Source organism: Tripterygium wilfordii, chromosome 6 (assembly GCF_013401445.1).
Source record: "Tripterygium wilfordii isolate XIE 37 chromosome 6, ASM1340144v1, whole genome shotgun sequence".
NCBI classification, from domain to species: Eukaryota; Viridiplantae; Streptophyta; class Magnoliopsida; order Celastrales; family Celastraceae; genus Tripterygium; species Tripterygium wilfordii.
Window position 1 is genome coordinate 9,442,239 of NC_052237.1, and position 15,076 is coordinate 9,457,314.

At 35.2% G+C, this 15,076-nt stretch overlaps 1 protein-coding gene across 1 annotated transcript; it reads left to right on the top strand.

The window, feature by feature from the left end:
* Positions 1-5,292: 5,292 nt before the first annotated feature.
* On the top strand, positions 5,293-8,023 carry LOC120000456 (7-deoxyloganetin glucosyltransferase-like). The gene is made up of 2 exons (XM_038848545.1): positions 5,293-5,915; positions 6,906-8,023. The coding sequence occupies exons 1-2, from the start codon at positions 5,399-5,401 to the stop codon at positions 7,841-7,843; spliced, it is 1,455 nt and encodes a 484-aa protein (XP_038704473.1). The 5' UTR covers positions 5,293-5,398; the 3' UTR covers positions 7,844-8,023.
* The last annotated feature ends 7,053 nt before the right edge of the window (positions 8,024-15,076 follow it).

A 15,076-nucleotide genomic window follows, 5' to 3' on the forward strand; every position in this document is an offset into this window, starting at 1 on the left:
TCAAAAGCCCAAGGGAATCCGAAGTCCTTGAAGAGATCGACTCCAATTAGGAAATGAATCAGAATGAGATTCACCCAGGCCTCTTGTAGATTCATCTAAGAATCAGGAAAAAAGAAATATACTCCTATCAAAGTTAAAATTCTCCATACCCATATAAAAAGGGACCTATAATATTGTCATGTAAAGTATCTTGAATCTTAACCCTGCACTTTTTATTTGCTACTTGAGAGAGAGCACTCCATTCATCGAGCATTCTCCCACTGATAATATACTGATTTGAGTGTCGGAGAGGTCACCCCAAAAACACCATCGGGGCTCTTATAGCTCACGTTTTCTACTGTCCAGATCATCCAAATAGACACTAACTAAAATCGATCCTACCACCTGATACGTCACCAAGACCAAGCTAGTTTTGGATGTCATCAACGTATAACCGATACTCTTTGATAATTAGATGATTGTGATTGTTGGGTATTCGTATTAGTGAATACCATGCGTAGATGTGTTTAGTCCTGAAAGTCAATAAATTGAACTATTTATGCGTCGCATATTATTTGTTTCATTCACCAAGTGATTACCAAATGACATAATTTAGTGCTAAAATCATGTATATATCAGCTGGAGTGATACTTGTACTATTTTGCGGGAGCATGAGAAATTTTATTCGCACATGAGTGAGATCGACTTTAAGTTTAATGTATGTAACAAGTGCATCTATTATATGTCATATGATAATATGCATGTCTTAGTTATCCTCTATGTTGATGATATGTTGATGTTTTTGATAATCAAGAAACCACTCAGCCTGGCATGTCTTTCGGAAGGGAAATTTTATCTACACATCACAAAAACACTATCTTTACATCATTTTTTAATTTTTTATAGTTTACATAAATATCCTTGTATACAATGACATATTAACCCTTAAACTAAAAATTTAAAATAAATAACTTTGACATATTTAATTAGAGACTACTAAGTTTATACTAGAATTCTCCGAAAGGAAAAAAAAACAACAACAAGAAGATGTCGTTTTTCTGAAAGAAAAACAACGCGACACTACTGATTTCAGGCGAGAAAATCGGACTTGGTTTGTTGATTTTATTTTGAACAGTTTTTAACACAAAATCAACACATGGAGTACAATTATACACTACTACACGTTTATAATTGGATTCTTCTTCTTGGATTTTGATACCGTGTTTGCTGGAGGGGGTATTAATCTTGACTGGGGTTTGAAGCCAGCTTAATATAAACTTGTTGAATTAATTTTGTTGCCGAGTCTTCGTTTTGGATAAGAGGAGGTGTTAGTGATAATTTTAATGTCAGAGAATTTGGTGTGGTTGTTGGTTTTGAGTATGTAAACGGAGGAAGTTTTTAATTTTATTCTTATGTGAATTCTTCAGAAGATTCCTTGAATCTGTGACCATGGCGTTTAAAAATAGTTAACATTCGAAGCTCAGGCCAATTAATCAAAAAGGGGATACACACCCACTGAATTTAGGCATGCCTAAGGTCTTCACACTCCTTAGTCGGAAATCAACTTCGAATTGTTTGTGGAGAATCGGTGACAGCAATCGACTGAGTGGTTAAATCGGTAAGAGAGTGTGAAGATTAATTTGGGGTTAAAAGAGACAATGTGTGTAAACTTAAATATAGAATTTCTAATATTTTACACATCAAGGGTACATTGGTCTTTTCACTATAATTTGGTGTGTAGATTTATAATTTTTTTGTGTAAACATATCATGTTCAAAAAGTGGTGTAAATATAATATTTTTGTGAAAGTGAGCCATTAGTTGAACGGCAATCACATTGCATGTAAGAGATCACCCACCCATTAAGTCGTAGGTTCAAATCTTATCCCCTCCCCAAATCCCTGTTTCAAAAAAATAGTGTTTTTGTGGTGTGTAGATAAAATTTTCCCTTTCGAAAAGGTGAGTGGGCGTAATCCTTAGACCGCTAGAACAACCCGCACCATGCTAGCAACAAGTAAGACTGGCCCAAGCCCACGTGGGTAAGAGCTCGAAAGTGGGACAAGCCCACAAAACTAGGATTTCACAAGGAAATATCCCCACAGGTTGATTCGAACTCCCGATGCCCTAAGTTCGAAGAGATAACCAACTAGACTGGTTGATATGATGATATTTTGATATGAAAACTAACTTGTTAAGGTATTTCTTATAAGAAATTCATGTGGGAGAAACCAATTTCATTGATTTTTATACATTGTAAAGCAGAATGGAAATTGATAAAAGGTATGATCATCGTCAATACTTTGGGTGACAAGTAAACTCAGAGTAATCTTGAAACAGTGTGTCTATTTTATTTCAAAGTTACCTCTCAAAGGAGGTTACAAAACCTTATATAATAATTCATAACCCTAATTGCAACATATTCAGAAAAGGAAAATAATATAACAAAGCAACAAAATAAGGAAAATCCTAAAACATATCGAAAATACCAAAATATGCAAAAAGGGCCCGAAACCCATCAACACGTCCATTTTTTAGGCCAAAAATGATGCCTAACAAGTTTCGATTTGATATATTATGGGCCCAAAAAGGACATCCGAGGCCCAAGTTATAGCCATTTTAGTGAGCATGGGTCAAAGACCATTGCTTTCGATCCAAGTCTCATAGAACTCAGCTTCAATCTGTTCTACATCACATTGTGACACAAATACAGCTATTGGTAGAGTGAAAATCCGTTATTATAATGGAAAGTAGGTGATTAAGGATTTTCTGAAACAAAATCTTTTGATGGTTCAACAACGATGGCTAACCATTTTTCTTTTTAATTATTCACAACTGGCAAATAATTGAATATGGTCAAATGATGAACTGGTAGAAATGATACATTAACCGCGTATAGCTATTGTGACAGCCTATTATTGGAACCTAGCTAGCATTGGTTTATACTGAAGCATCCACTTACAATGTGCCTTCATTCCCTATTGAACATTAATAATGGTTGATTGTAAGAAATTGCATGCCCTAAGAAGTGTAGGATCATGATCCAAGAATTTTGAACAAGGCAAAGAATTCGAAGGATATTGATCCCAAAAGAATGGTACGCGTGAATCCATAATTCGAACTCACTTGAGACATATCAAGCAACGGGAATCCTTGCCCTCAAAAATTTTTGGAATTATTTATATGACACGAAGATAATAACTAGTAATAATTTCAAATTTCAAACAATAAAACATTACATCTTTATTTGTCGTACTTGTTCTCTATGAGTTTTCATATTCTCATAAAATGTTCTATTACAACATCATTAGTAATTTTTCTCAAAAAAAACATAATTAGTAATAATTCCAAACGACTCTTTTTTTATTAAACATACAATACAATCATCTAAAAATTGGTCATTCATCCGTTTGCACAAATTTGTCTTGACAATGTTCAATCCATAGAAATATCTTTCAAAATTTACTGTTGTTATAGACAAAATCAATTGTCAAGTTCAAAAGCCGATACACCAAAATAAAATAGAGATGCGTTTTTGTTTACAGTATACAAAAAACGCCAAGCCTCTTTAACTGACAAAATCTGTTAGACCTGGGCTTCTGGGGGCCAACTCCCTTACTTCCAACTTCCAAGTTGCTCCGTCACTGCTTGTCATGGAGCCATTATTTTCGTAACCAGTACGTAATTAATCATATAATAAAGTAGCAGTCAAGAATGATGGAGTCAAAACAAGACCCGATTACTGACTGGTCATAAACGGCAGTTGTCTGCATGCTTCAACCTCACAATTTATTTCCTTGGAAGTTTTCATTTTTAGGCAATTAGCTGCCTAGCTGGCCTAAATGTATTGACTTTTGACTTTTCAACAACCATGGACGAAATTATTGATGATCCATAATTGTCTAGCCGAGGGCAAGTGGTCAGCCATGCTTGGCACTCATCTAAATCAAAACAACTTGAATAGCTCTATCAATCACGTGTAATTTGAGATAATTGATGATCTATAATACTTCTGTTTTTCATTAAAAAAAAAATGCTAAGGACTCTAATGTTTTTTTGTCCCAATTATCTCAAATACCGAGATGAACTCACATAATTCATGTGAAATTATGGATCTTACATGTCCGCACAATCCAGATATAATCGTGTACGTACAACTCAATATTTTGGATAATTGCGATAACAAATACTGATATGTGTTTTTCATCATAACGTAATTTTATAATGTGGCTGAGATGTCCTAAACCACTACTTATTACAGCACATCAACCCTAACATTTCGTAGCGGGTAAGTACATAGAGATCTGAGTTCTCTCAACAAACTCACACCTTACACCTCCCCATCCTTCCTAGTTTTCTGCTTCTTGGGAAGAGGAAGAGGCTGATCTTCAAGATTTTTTTCTTATTATTAATTCTTAAAAAAAGAAATATATCCACCACGTCATACATAATGCACATGCCTTGATCTGAGCCAAATTTCTATAATGGCACCTCACCAATCATGTGTATCCAGTAATGATGTGAGGTACCTACTAAATTATTGGATTAAAATTCTATAATTGCACCTCACCGATCGTGCGTATCAAGTAGCGATGTGAGCTACCTACTAAATTATTGGATTAAAATTGTAAACTTTTTTGTTCTAGACGAATTGCATTAAAAGAAAAATATTTGAGACCCCACTATTTTATCTCCAATCAATGTGGAGGATTGAATTTTTTTTTTAATTGCCGCTAAAAGATATGCTTCTCATTAGAATTGAATCTTGAGAACACATATAACTAACCTAGTTAATTACCAACTGAACCACCTTTCGTTGGTATGGAATATTAGATATTAAGTGGGTTCTACACATGTATTTATATTTAATAACTCACACATATCATATAGGATTGAGGGTAAATTGAAAGTTATAAATTGGGGGTCTACAACATTTTTTGATAACCGATAACGACACCATATAAGTGTACCCTTGGACATCCTATATAAGCCTAAACTTAGGCTGCCTGCACACATAAGAGTTTCCCCTCCTGATGGCAGAGTAAATTGGATCAAAACCCAACGCATGACCATTAAAGCATTGCTCCCAGAGAGAATCAAACTCATGACCTCCCGAGTCTATAAAATTTGACCCAATAAAAATTCAAAACTAAGTTATCACTCAAGTTAAAAAAATAAATAAATGTGGTACATGCATATATCGGCTTTATTGAACTTCAATATTTTATTTGATCATTGGACTTCACATATTTTTGTAATAATATCTTTTTAACTTCTTCCATCTTTGCTTGCCTATATAATTCATGACACAACACAACATAGCATAATTCTCTCCATAATAACTTCTTCTTCTTCTTCCTCCTCTTCTCTGGTTTCAGGTTTCAATATTGTTTTCTGATCTATCTTGATTTGATAGTGGGAAAATGGGTTCCCTTGTCATAACAGATGATCAGAAGCCTCATGCAGTGTGCATCCCATACCCAGCTCAAGGCCACATAAATCCAATGCTAAAACTCGCAAAACTCCTTCACTCCAAAGGCTTTTACATAACCTTTGTCAACACAGAATTCAACCACAAACGCCTATTGAAGTCACGAGGCCCGAACTCTCTCGACGGCCTTCCTTCCTTTCGGTTCCTGACCATTCCGGACGGTCTTCCTCCTACCGACGTGGATGCCACCCAAGACATTCCGTCACTCTGTGCCTCCACCAGCAAGTACTGCCTCGAACCCTTTAGAAGGTTGCTTGCGAGGCTAAATGAGGCGGAGGGTGTTCCTCCGGTGAGTTGTGTTGTTTCTGATGGGGTGATGAGTTTCACTCTTGATGCGGCGGCGGAGCTCGGTGTTCCTGAAGTACTTCTATGGACTACTAGTGCTTGCGGCTTCATGGCTTACCTTCATTATCGCGACCTCATTCAGAAGGGTCTTGTACCACTCAAAGGTTAGGTTTTGTCTTTTATCCATGTTTCATTATTCGGTCACTGAAACTCGAAGGATACAAATTTTCAATTGGATCACTAAAATTTTAAAGCAAAAGGCGTACGTTTGAAGGGTTTCTGTGATTCGATCCTCAATGGGACAAATCCGGAGATTCATGATCGATTTCGCATTGAGTCTTGATCCAACTTAGTGTAGCCTGTTTGGCCTGAGTTTAGGTCCAACTTGGCTGTCCAAAAATAGATAAATACAATGATGTCGTTCTCGATTACCAAAAAAAAAATGAATTGGTTATATAGACCTTTTTTGGTAACTGATAATGAGGTTATACAAACTTACATTTAGACATTTGGACTGAGATTAGTTACATAGACACCCCTACGTGGCAAACACTTGTGAGGACTGTTTATGCAACCAGTCAAATTTACTAGGGCTGGGACTGGGTTGGCTTTATCGGCCATTATCGGTCAATCGACCCATTATCGGCCGGCCGATAATCATTCGTCAACTGACCCACATAGTCGGGCCAATAATATCACCCGACTCATGTATAAATGGGTTGGTTGATGGTTTCTAAAATACCGTATCGTCGGTTGGCCGATAATTGTCGGTCAACCGACTATTTTAAAGAAAATAAAAAAATAATGCTAATAATTTTAGTTTTGTTATTGTTACCGATCATTATCGGCCGACCGACCGACCCATTATCGTGCGATCGATAATCAACCATCAATCGACCCGAAAATGTCAGTTGCCAACTGACATCTGATCCATAAAAGTCGGGCCGATAATGGTTTTCACATTTGGCCGAAATCGATTGATCGGGTCGGCTGTATTATTGGCCGATAATCAACCGACACGACCCAGTCCCAGCCCTAAAATTTACACAACCAAGTTGGTTGTGGTCCACCGAAAACCATTTGTCGGCTTTTATTAGGAGGATGGAGTCGGGATATAATTGGCTACTAATGACATGGTTACTTTCGTATGGCAGACCCGAAAGACTTGACAAATGGGTACTTGGACACTCCGATAGATTGGATTCCGGGCATGAAGAATATCCGATTGAAAGATATTCCAAGTTTTATAAGAACAACCGACCCTGAAGACACAATGTTGAACTTCTTAAAGTCTGAGACAGAGAGAGTCCAGCGAGCCTCTGCGGTGATTTTGAATACTTTTGACGCCTTAGAACATGAAGTTATCGAAGCCATGTCCACAATCATTCCCCCTGTTTACCCAATTGGTCCACTACAGTTTCTCCAAAATCAGATCCAAGACAGTGAACTAGAAGCAATGGGATCAAACCTGTGGAAGGAAGAATCAGAGTGTCTCAAATGGCTCGACAGCCAAGACCCCAGATCAGTTGTTTATGTCAATTTCGGGAGCATCACAGTCATGACAGGTGATCAATTGATCGAATTCGCATGGGGTCTTGCGAATTCCAAGCAAAACTTTTTGTGGATCATAAGGCCTGATCTTGTCTCCGGCGACTCTGCAATTCTACCACTGGAGTTCATAACAGAGACTAAAAACAAAGGAGTATTGTCAAGCTGGTGCCCACAAGAGCAAGTGCTAAACCATCCGAGTGTTGGTGGGTTTTTGACTCACAGTGGGTGGAATTCTACGCTTGAAAGTGTGTGTGGAGGAGTGCCTTTGGTTTGTTGGCCTTTCTTTGCAGAGCAGCAGACGAATTGCAGGTATTGTTGTACAGAGTGGGGGATTGGGATGGAGATTAACAGTGATGTTAAGAGAGATGAAGTTGAGAGCCTTGTGAGAGAATTGATGGAGGGAGAGAAGGGAAAGAAAATGAGGGAGAAAGCTTTGCTGTGGAAGGAAATGGCGGAGGAGGCTACTGCTGGTTCCAGTGGGTCTTCCTATGTGAATTTGGACAATGTGATCAACCAGGTTCTTCTGTCTACTCGAGAATAGTTGGTTTAGATTTTTGGACTCTGTTGTGTGTCATTGTGTTAAATTTTATCAATAGTATTACTGATTTCAATGTTTTTTTGTCTCAGTTATCCAAATACTGATATGATATGAATGTATACTATTTCATATGGTTCATATGGGGCCTACGATTTCAAATAGATCATGCGTATCCATCTCGTTATGTATGATAATTGGGATAAAGAGAATAAGGGATGTTTAGCGTTATTGAAATTTCGTATATTACTAATAAATTCTTGTAATGCAAAATTTTTCATTGAAATTCGGCTTTAAAATTTGCCATGTTGTTTCTCCAGTCAATACCTGAAAAGTTGGCCTCCATGTCTACAGTCTGTGAGGTTCGGCCGGTTTGTATTGTTATGGTTTGGTATTGGGGCCGACATATGCTACTAAATGCACATTTTAATTAGTCGTCATTAATAATGTATTTACGACTTCATCAAAAAAAAGATTTGAAAAAAAATTTATGTCAAATAATTTTTTTGGAGAGTCGATAGTTACTATCTTTTGGATGTGTATTAAATAAACTCGTAAGTTTGGTTCCTATAATAGTATGATCTCTAGTTTTTGAAACAAGAATTCAAACCTTAACTCCAATACTCTCAATTCAATGAGACTTATCGAATTTATAAATCTTCTTGTCCTCTATTTTTATCCCTCCTCCATCCCTTCTCATGTAATAAAAAAAAATAAAAATTGGTAAGCTTGTGTAAGACTAGTTCTTACCCCTCCCATGATTCCTTGTCCTCTATTTTTATCTTATCATGTAATAAGTATCTTGATCATCTTGGTACTAGTTGGGTTTCAAGCTAGATGTATGGGTCTCCATAGAGTGTCAATTCATGTGGCCTACCAATTTATCTTATCATGTATACTCTTCTCTCTATCTCATCTCCACCCATCTTCTCATTCTCTCTCCACCCTCTCCACATTTCCCCTCGTCTCTTTCTCTATTTATCATCTCCCCCTACTCAGCTCTCTCTATCTCTATCTTCTTTCCTCCTTTTCTAATTTAGATATTTGATTTGGGGCGTCTCTGTTTATGCTCTCCTTCTTTAGATTTGCGGCATATTTGTTTCTCATCTTTTTTCTAATAAACAACTCCAATTTCTCTGTGTAAAAGAGTAGTCCATAGTTTTGTTTTTGTAATGTGTTTGGTTTGAGTGTTGTGAAGCGAACAATGCCAAAACTACGAGGTTGGGCTTCTTTAGTTGGTAGCTCTTAAATCACGAGTTAGCCCAAAAAAAGAATATTGGGTTGAATTTGGGTGTTGGGTGTTGGGTGTTGAGAGTTGAGTTTGGTTCTTTAAATTAATATATGTTTGATTTATTCATCAGATACGAATTTGATTTATTTGAATAAATATCATCCTTGGGTCTTTGAGATCTCGGTTTGGGTTTTTATATGTGATTTGGATTTGGGTTTTCATGGGTCTTTGAGATCTCGTCACGACAGAGATGGTCAATATAATTTTATCAGATCTGTACAATGAAACAATATAATTATAATCAGTGTCACCCATAAAAACAATGTAATAGAAGTATGGTTAAGAGACTGAAGCAATATAATAAAAAACTTAAAGAAAATAATAATAAGTTGAAACAATGTAATAAGAGGCTGAAATAATGTAAATGTCTGTGTTGATCAAAAATAATGTTATAAATAATGAAATTTCTCTAGCTATACAAATATTTTAATGTTTTAAAAATAAACAATGAGATTTCTCATGCAATACAAATAAAAAATAATGTAATTCAAGTAAGAATATAAAAAATAATGATGTATGTTTCTTTGAAATGTTAATTTAGTATATATCTCACCAGACCTAATTTGACCAACAATCTATTTTCATTATTTTTGTTAGTATTATAGATTGTTATTACATTGTTTTAAGTGGTCAAGATTGTTATTACATTGTTTGTATTGTTCCAGATCTTAAAGACAAAGATTGTAAAATAATATATGTCCCTTTTTGTTTAAAGAAATTACACAACATGCATCAACGTCTCCCTCACATTTTTCCCAAGATGACATAAGCAGTTGTTACTTTTTTTCCTTTTTCTTAAACGAAATTTCAAAATAATTTCTCTCTCAAAATAGATAATGGAATTTGAAAAAGTTACATATTGTCATTCAGCTTTAAAAACTCTTTCAATATATTTTGAGACGAAAAAATCTAGCATGTAAATTTAGTTTATCTGTACTGTAATGAATTTATCTGCACTGTATATAAATTTATCTGCACTGTATATATGAATTTATCTACAGTAGTGCATAAAAACTATAACTATTTATCTGTAGAGCATATAATTTATCTATAAAATATGTAATTTATTTGTAATAAAACATTGAATGCAGATAAATTCGCACCTGACCACTCTTCCAAGTCCCACGAAAAAAAAATTACTCCTTACGGATCTTCTCCTTTGAATGCTCTTGCAACGGCCCCACCCGACCAAAAGCCCTTCTTAATTGACATGGAAAGCTTCTCATGGGCAATGTAAAAGGCACCCGCTGTGTTTCGACTTTACTATGAAAAAGGTCAAAAAAGCTAAAAGATCATAGAAAGAGTCATCTTAACAGAAAATAACAAAAGACATGCAAAGACAAACAGAAGTATTAGTGATTAATATTTTAGAGAGAGATAGCCCACTCCAAGTAGCGAGCATTCCCCACTAATAGCATATTGATTTGAGTGTCGGAGAGGTCAACCGAGAATACCCTCGGAATTCCGTATAACTCATGTTTTCTATTGTGCAGGTCATCTGAATAGACAGTCACTGAAGTCGGTCCTACCACCCAATACGTCACTAGGACCCAGCTAGTTTTGGATGTCAATGTATAACCGACATTTTTTGATAATTAGCTGATTGTGATTGTCAAATATTTGTATTAGTGATTAATATTTGTGGATGTATTTAGTCCTCAAAGTCAATAAATTGAACTCTTTAAGTGTCGCATATTGTTTGATTTATTCACCAAGTGATGACCAAATGGCATAATTTAGGGCTAAAATCAAGCTGATCGAGAAAGTAATTAACAACAAAAATCAAACACATTTCAGAAACTGATTGTGTAGGCTGCTTAATCAGGTGTGATTAAATATTTTTTCATATTTAATCCCATTGTCCTTGTCTATTGATCTTAGATCATCTCATATAGGACATTTGGAAAGTAATAATTTAAAATAAACAAAAATAAGGACTCGTAATCAGCAGCATATCATCTGCATATGTATATATCAACTGGAGTGATACATGTACTATTTCGAGGGAGCATGAGAAATTTGATTCCTACATGATTGAGATTGGCTTTAAGTTTATTGGATGTAACAAGTGCATGTTGAGATTTAACGAAACAAAATCGAATATAGAAAACTTTTGGAAACAAATTAGAGAAAGATGACACAAGATTTAACGATATTCGACATAGTTTACCTACTTTCTCAGGCGACAAAGAAGAATTTCACTAATATGAAGAAGATTATAAAGGAGATGAGTTCTTGAACTCAAGAACTAACCAACAAAGCTCTATACCGGATTCTCCCTCACCAACACACTGCCTTTTAACCCTCTCGGCTTTGCTAGAACTAGCACTGCCTTTTTATTTTTATTTTTTTTTAACTCTCGGCTTTTCAACCCAAATAAAAGACAAAGAGATCACCACTTTTACACAAAGTTGAACTGAACACGACTTTGTGTTCTAATTTTCTCCGCGTGGACCCACTTGTCCTTTCCTTTTAGGGAGACTTTGAATTGTATCCAAATTTTGGTCAAATTCTAACAGTGAATCCATTATATGTCATATGATAGATAATATGCATGTCTTAGTTAGTCTCTATGTTGATGATATGTTATTTTTTTGATAATCGAGAAATCACCCAGCCCAACATGTTATTCGGAAAGATGAGTGGGCGTAATCTTTGGGCTTCCAGAATAGCCCGCACCATGTTGACGACAAGTAAGAAGGGGCCAAATTAAACCCATGTAGATAGGGGTCCAGAAGTGGGACAAGTTCACGAAACTAAGATTTCACAAGGAAATATCCTCGCTGGTTGATTCGAACTCCCGATCTTGGATACCGTATGCCTTAAGTCTGAAAAGATAACCAGACTAATTGATATTTGGCTCTAATATACATAATATTAGTGAGACTAAAAATATGTTCAGTAGAGTAGCCATTTTGATATGAAAACTAATTTGTTTAGGGATTTCTTACAAGAAATTGATATGTGGGAAAAGTCGTTATTATAACGGAAAGGAGGTGATATAAGGATTTTCTGGAACAAAATCGTTTGATGGTTCAACAAAGATGGCTAACCTCTTTTAATTATTCACAACTGGCAAATAATTGAATATGGTCAAATGATGAACTGGTAGAAATGACACATTAACCGCGTAAAGCTATTGTGACATACTATTGGAACCTAGCTAGCATTGGTTTGTACTGAAGAATCCACTTACAATGTGCCTTCATGCCCAATAGAAGATTAATAACAAAAATGTTAGGAATCCTACTAAATGGTATCCCAATTATCCAAGTAATCAATATTGATCATTGATTGATATAAGTGTAGGAGCCTATAAAACCTGATGTACATCAATCAAAGGACATGATCGATTACTGGAATGATTGAGATTTCATTTACTGAGATCTCTATCACTTTTGGATTAATAATGGTTGGCTGTAAGAAATATTATGCCCTAAGAAGTATAGGATCATGATCCGAGAATTTTGAACAAGAAAAAGAATTTGAAGGATATTGATCCCAAAAGAAAGGTACGCGTGAATGCAAGACTCGAGACACATTAAGCAATGGGGATCCAAAGGCAGCACCCTCGACAATTTTTGGAGTTACTTATATGACACGAAGAGAATCACTAATAATAGTTTCAAGGAATAAAACATTACATTTTTATTTGTCACATTGGTTTTCTATGGGTTTTCATATTCTGAAAATGTTATATTACAACATCATTAGTGATAGTTCCTAACAACTCTTTTTCTGTGAAATATACAATACAATCATTTAAAAGTTGATCACTCATTCGTTTGCGTAAATCTGTCTTGAAAATGTTCATTTCAGAGAAGTATCTTTCTAAATTTACTGTTGGTATAGACAAAACCAAGATCAACTTCAACAATTGATACACCAAAGTAACAAAGAGATGCGTCTTTGGTCGCACTAAAGCGTAGAAAAATCACCAATCCCTTCAACTGATCAAGTCTGTAAAACGTAGATGTCATATAATAGAGTAGCAGTCAAGAATGATGTAGTCAAAACAAGCCCCGATTACTGACGGGTCATAATGGCAGTTGTCAGATGTGGAAGTTACTACTTAGTAGTGCATGCTTCGTACACGTTAGTTTCATAGGCAATAGCTGCCTAGCTGGCCTAAATGGATTGACTTTTGACTTTTCAGCAAACATGGACGAAATTATTGATGATCCTTAATTGTCTTGCCGAGGGCAAGTCGTCAGCCATGCTTCGCATTCATCTAAATCAAAACACCTTGAATAGCTCTATCAATCACATATACGACACGACACTGCATGCATGTGGTTCAAACTTATGATGAATTGACACCCATCATAATGTGGGGATATATAATAATATATGGTTGGTCATAAACAACATATATATATATATATATATATATATATATATATATATATATATATATATATATATATATATATATATATAGGAATTTTCACATAAGAGTTTCATGTAAGAGTGTAAAATAATGATTTATTTTTATACTATTGATTTGAAATATGCTAGATCCAAAATAGTGGACCCCACTTATCATCTCATTCATCCACATTATTAAAATGTAACCCCTATTTTACATCCTTACATTACACTTTTATATATATTTGAACATATAAATGAATGGCTTGTATGTTTTTCCAGACAAGTACTCATATAACCAAAAGAAAGCTTTATTTGCCTGGTGCCAAACGTGAAATCTTAGGCTCCACATGATCTATATGAAATCGTGTGCGTTCATCTTCATATTTGGAAAAGTTGAGATAAAAAAAAACATTGGGATTTGTAAGACTGTTGTTTTTTATTTAAAAAATGCTAAGAACTCCAATGTTTTTTGTCCTAACTATTCCAAATATCGAGATGGACGCACATAATCCGTGTGAAATTATAGGCCTCACATGCTCCACACAGTCCAGATAAAATTGTGTGCTTCCAACTTAACATTTGAGACAACTGCGATCACAAATTATGAGATGTGTTTTTCATCAGGATCGGGTAATTTTATAGCGTGGCTAAAAAGCATGTCCTAAACTCCAATTGATTACAGCTCATCAACCCTAAGTAGACAGAGATCTGAGTAATCTCTCAAGAACAAACTCACACGTTTTCTGCTTCTTGGGGAGAGGAAGAGGCTGATCTTCAAGAGTTTTCTCTTATTATTAAATCTTAAAAAAAGAAATATCTTCACCACGTCATCCATACCGCACATGCTTTGACCTCACCATGCCAATTTCCATAATGGTACCTCAGCAATCATGTGTATCAAGTCGTAACTCCGTAAAAGTTTGGGATTATATATGTAAAACAAAAAAGACAAATATTTGAGACCCCAATTTATAACTCTTATTTTAACTCCAATCAATATGGAAGGTCGTATATTAAATGAATCTTACATATGTATTTATAATTAATGACTCACACATATCACATAGTATTTAGAGCCATAAATTGGGGGTCTGTAATATTTTTCGGTAAACGAGAATGACACAATATTAATTTGCCCTTTGAAAATACTATGTGTGCCTAAACTTATATAGATTGTCAAACCTACACTTCTACCTGACGACATGATAAATTGGGTTAAAACTCAATGTTTGACAATAAGGGTATTGCTCCCAATAATAATCGAACTCGTGACCTTTCAAATTTATACGATTTGCCCCATGGAAATCCACCAAATACGTTATCACTCAAATTTTAAAAAAACAAAAAAAAGAAAAAAAAGCGGTACATGCATATATCGGCTTCATTGAACTTTCAACTAAAGTAAACAATGACAAAAAATCATAGAGCCGTCTAACATCCGGGCTCCGGCTGTGAAAAAAAGTTCATCATTTGGCGACTATGGTAATTATTTGACTATACATATTTTTATTTATAATAATATCTTTTCAACAACTTCCGTCTTCGCTTGCCTATATAATTCATGACACAATACAAGG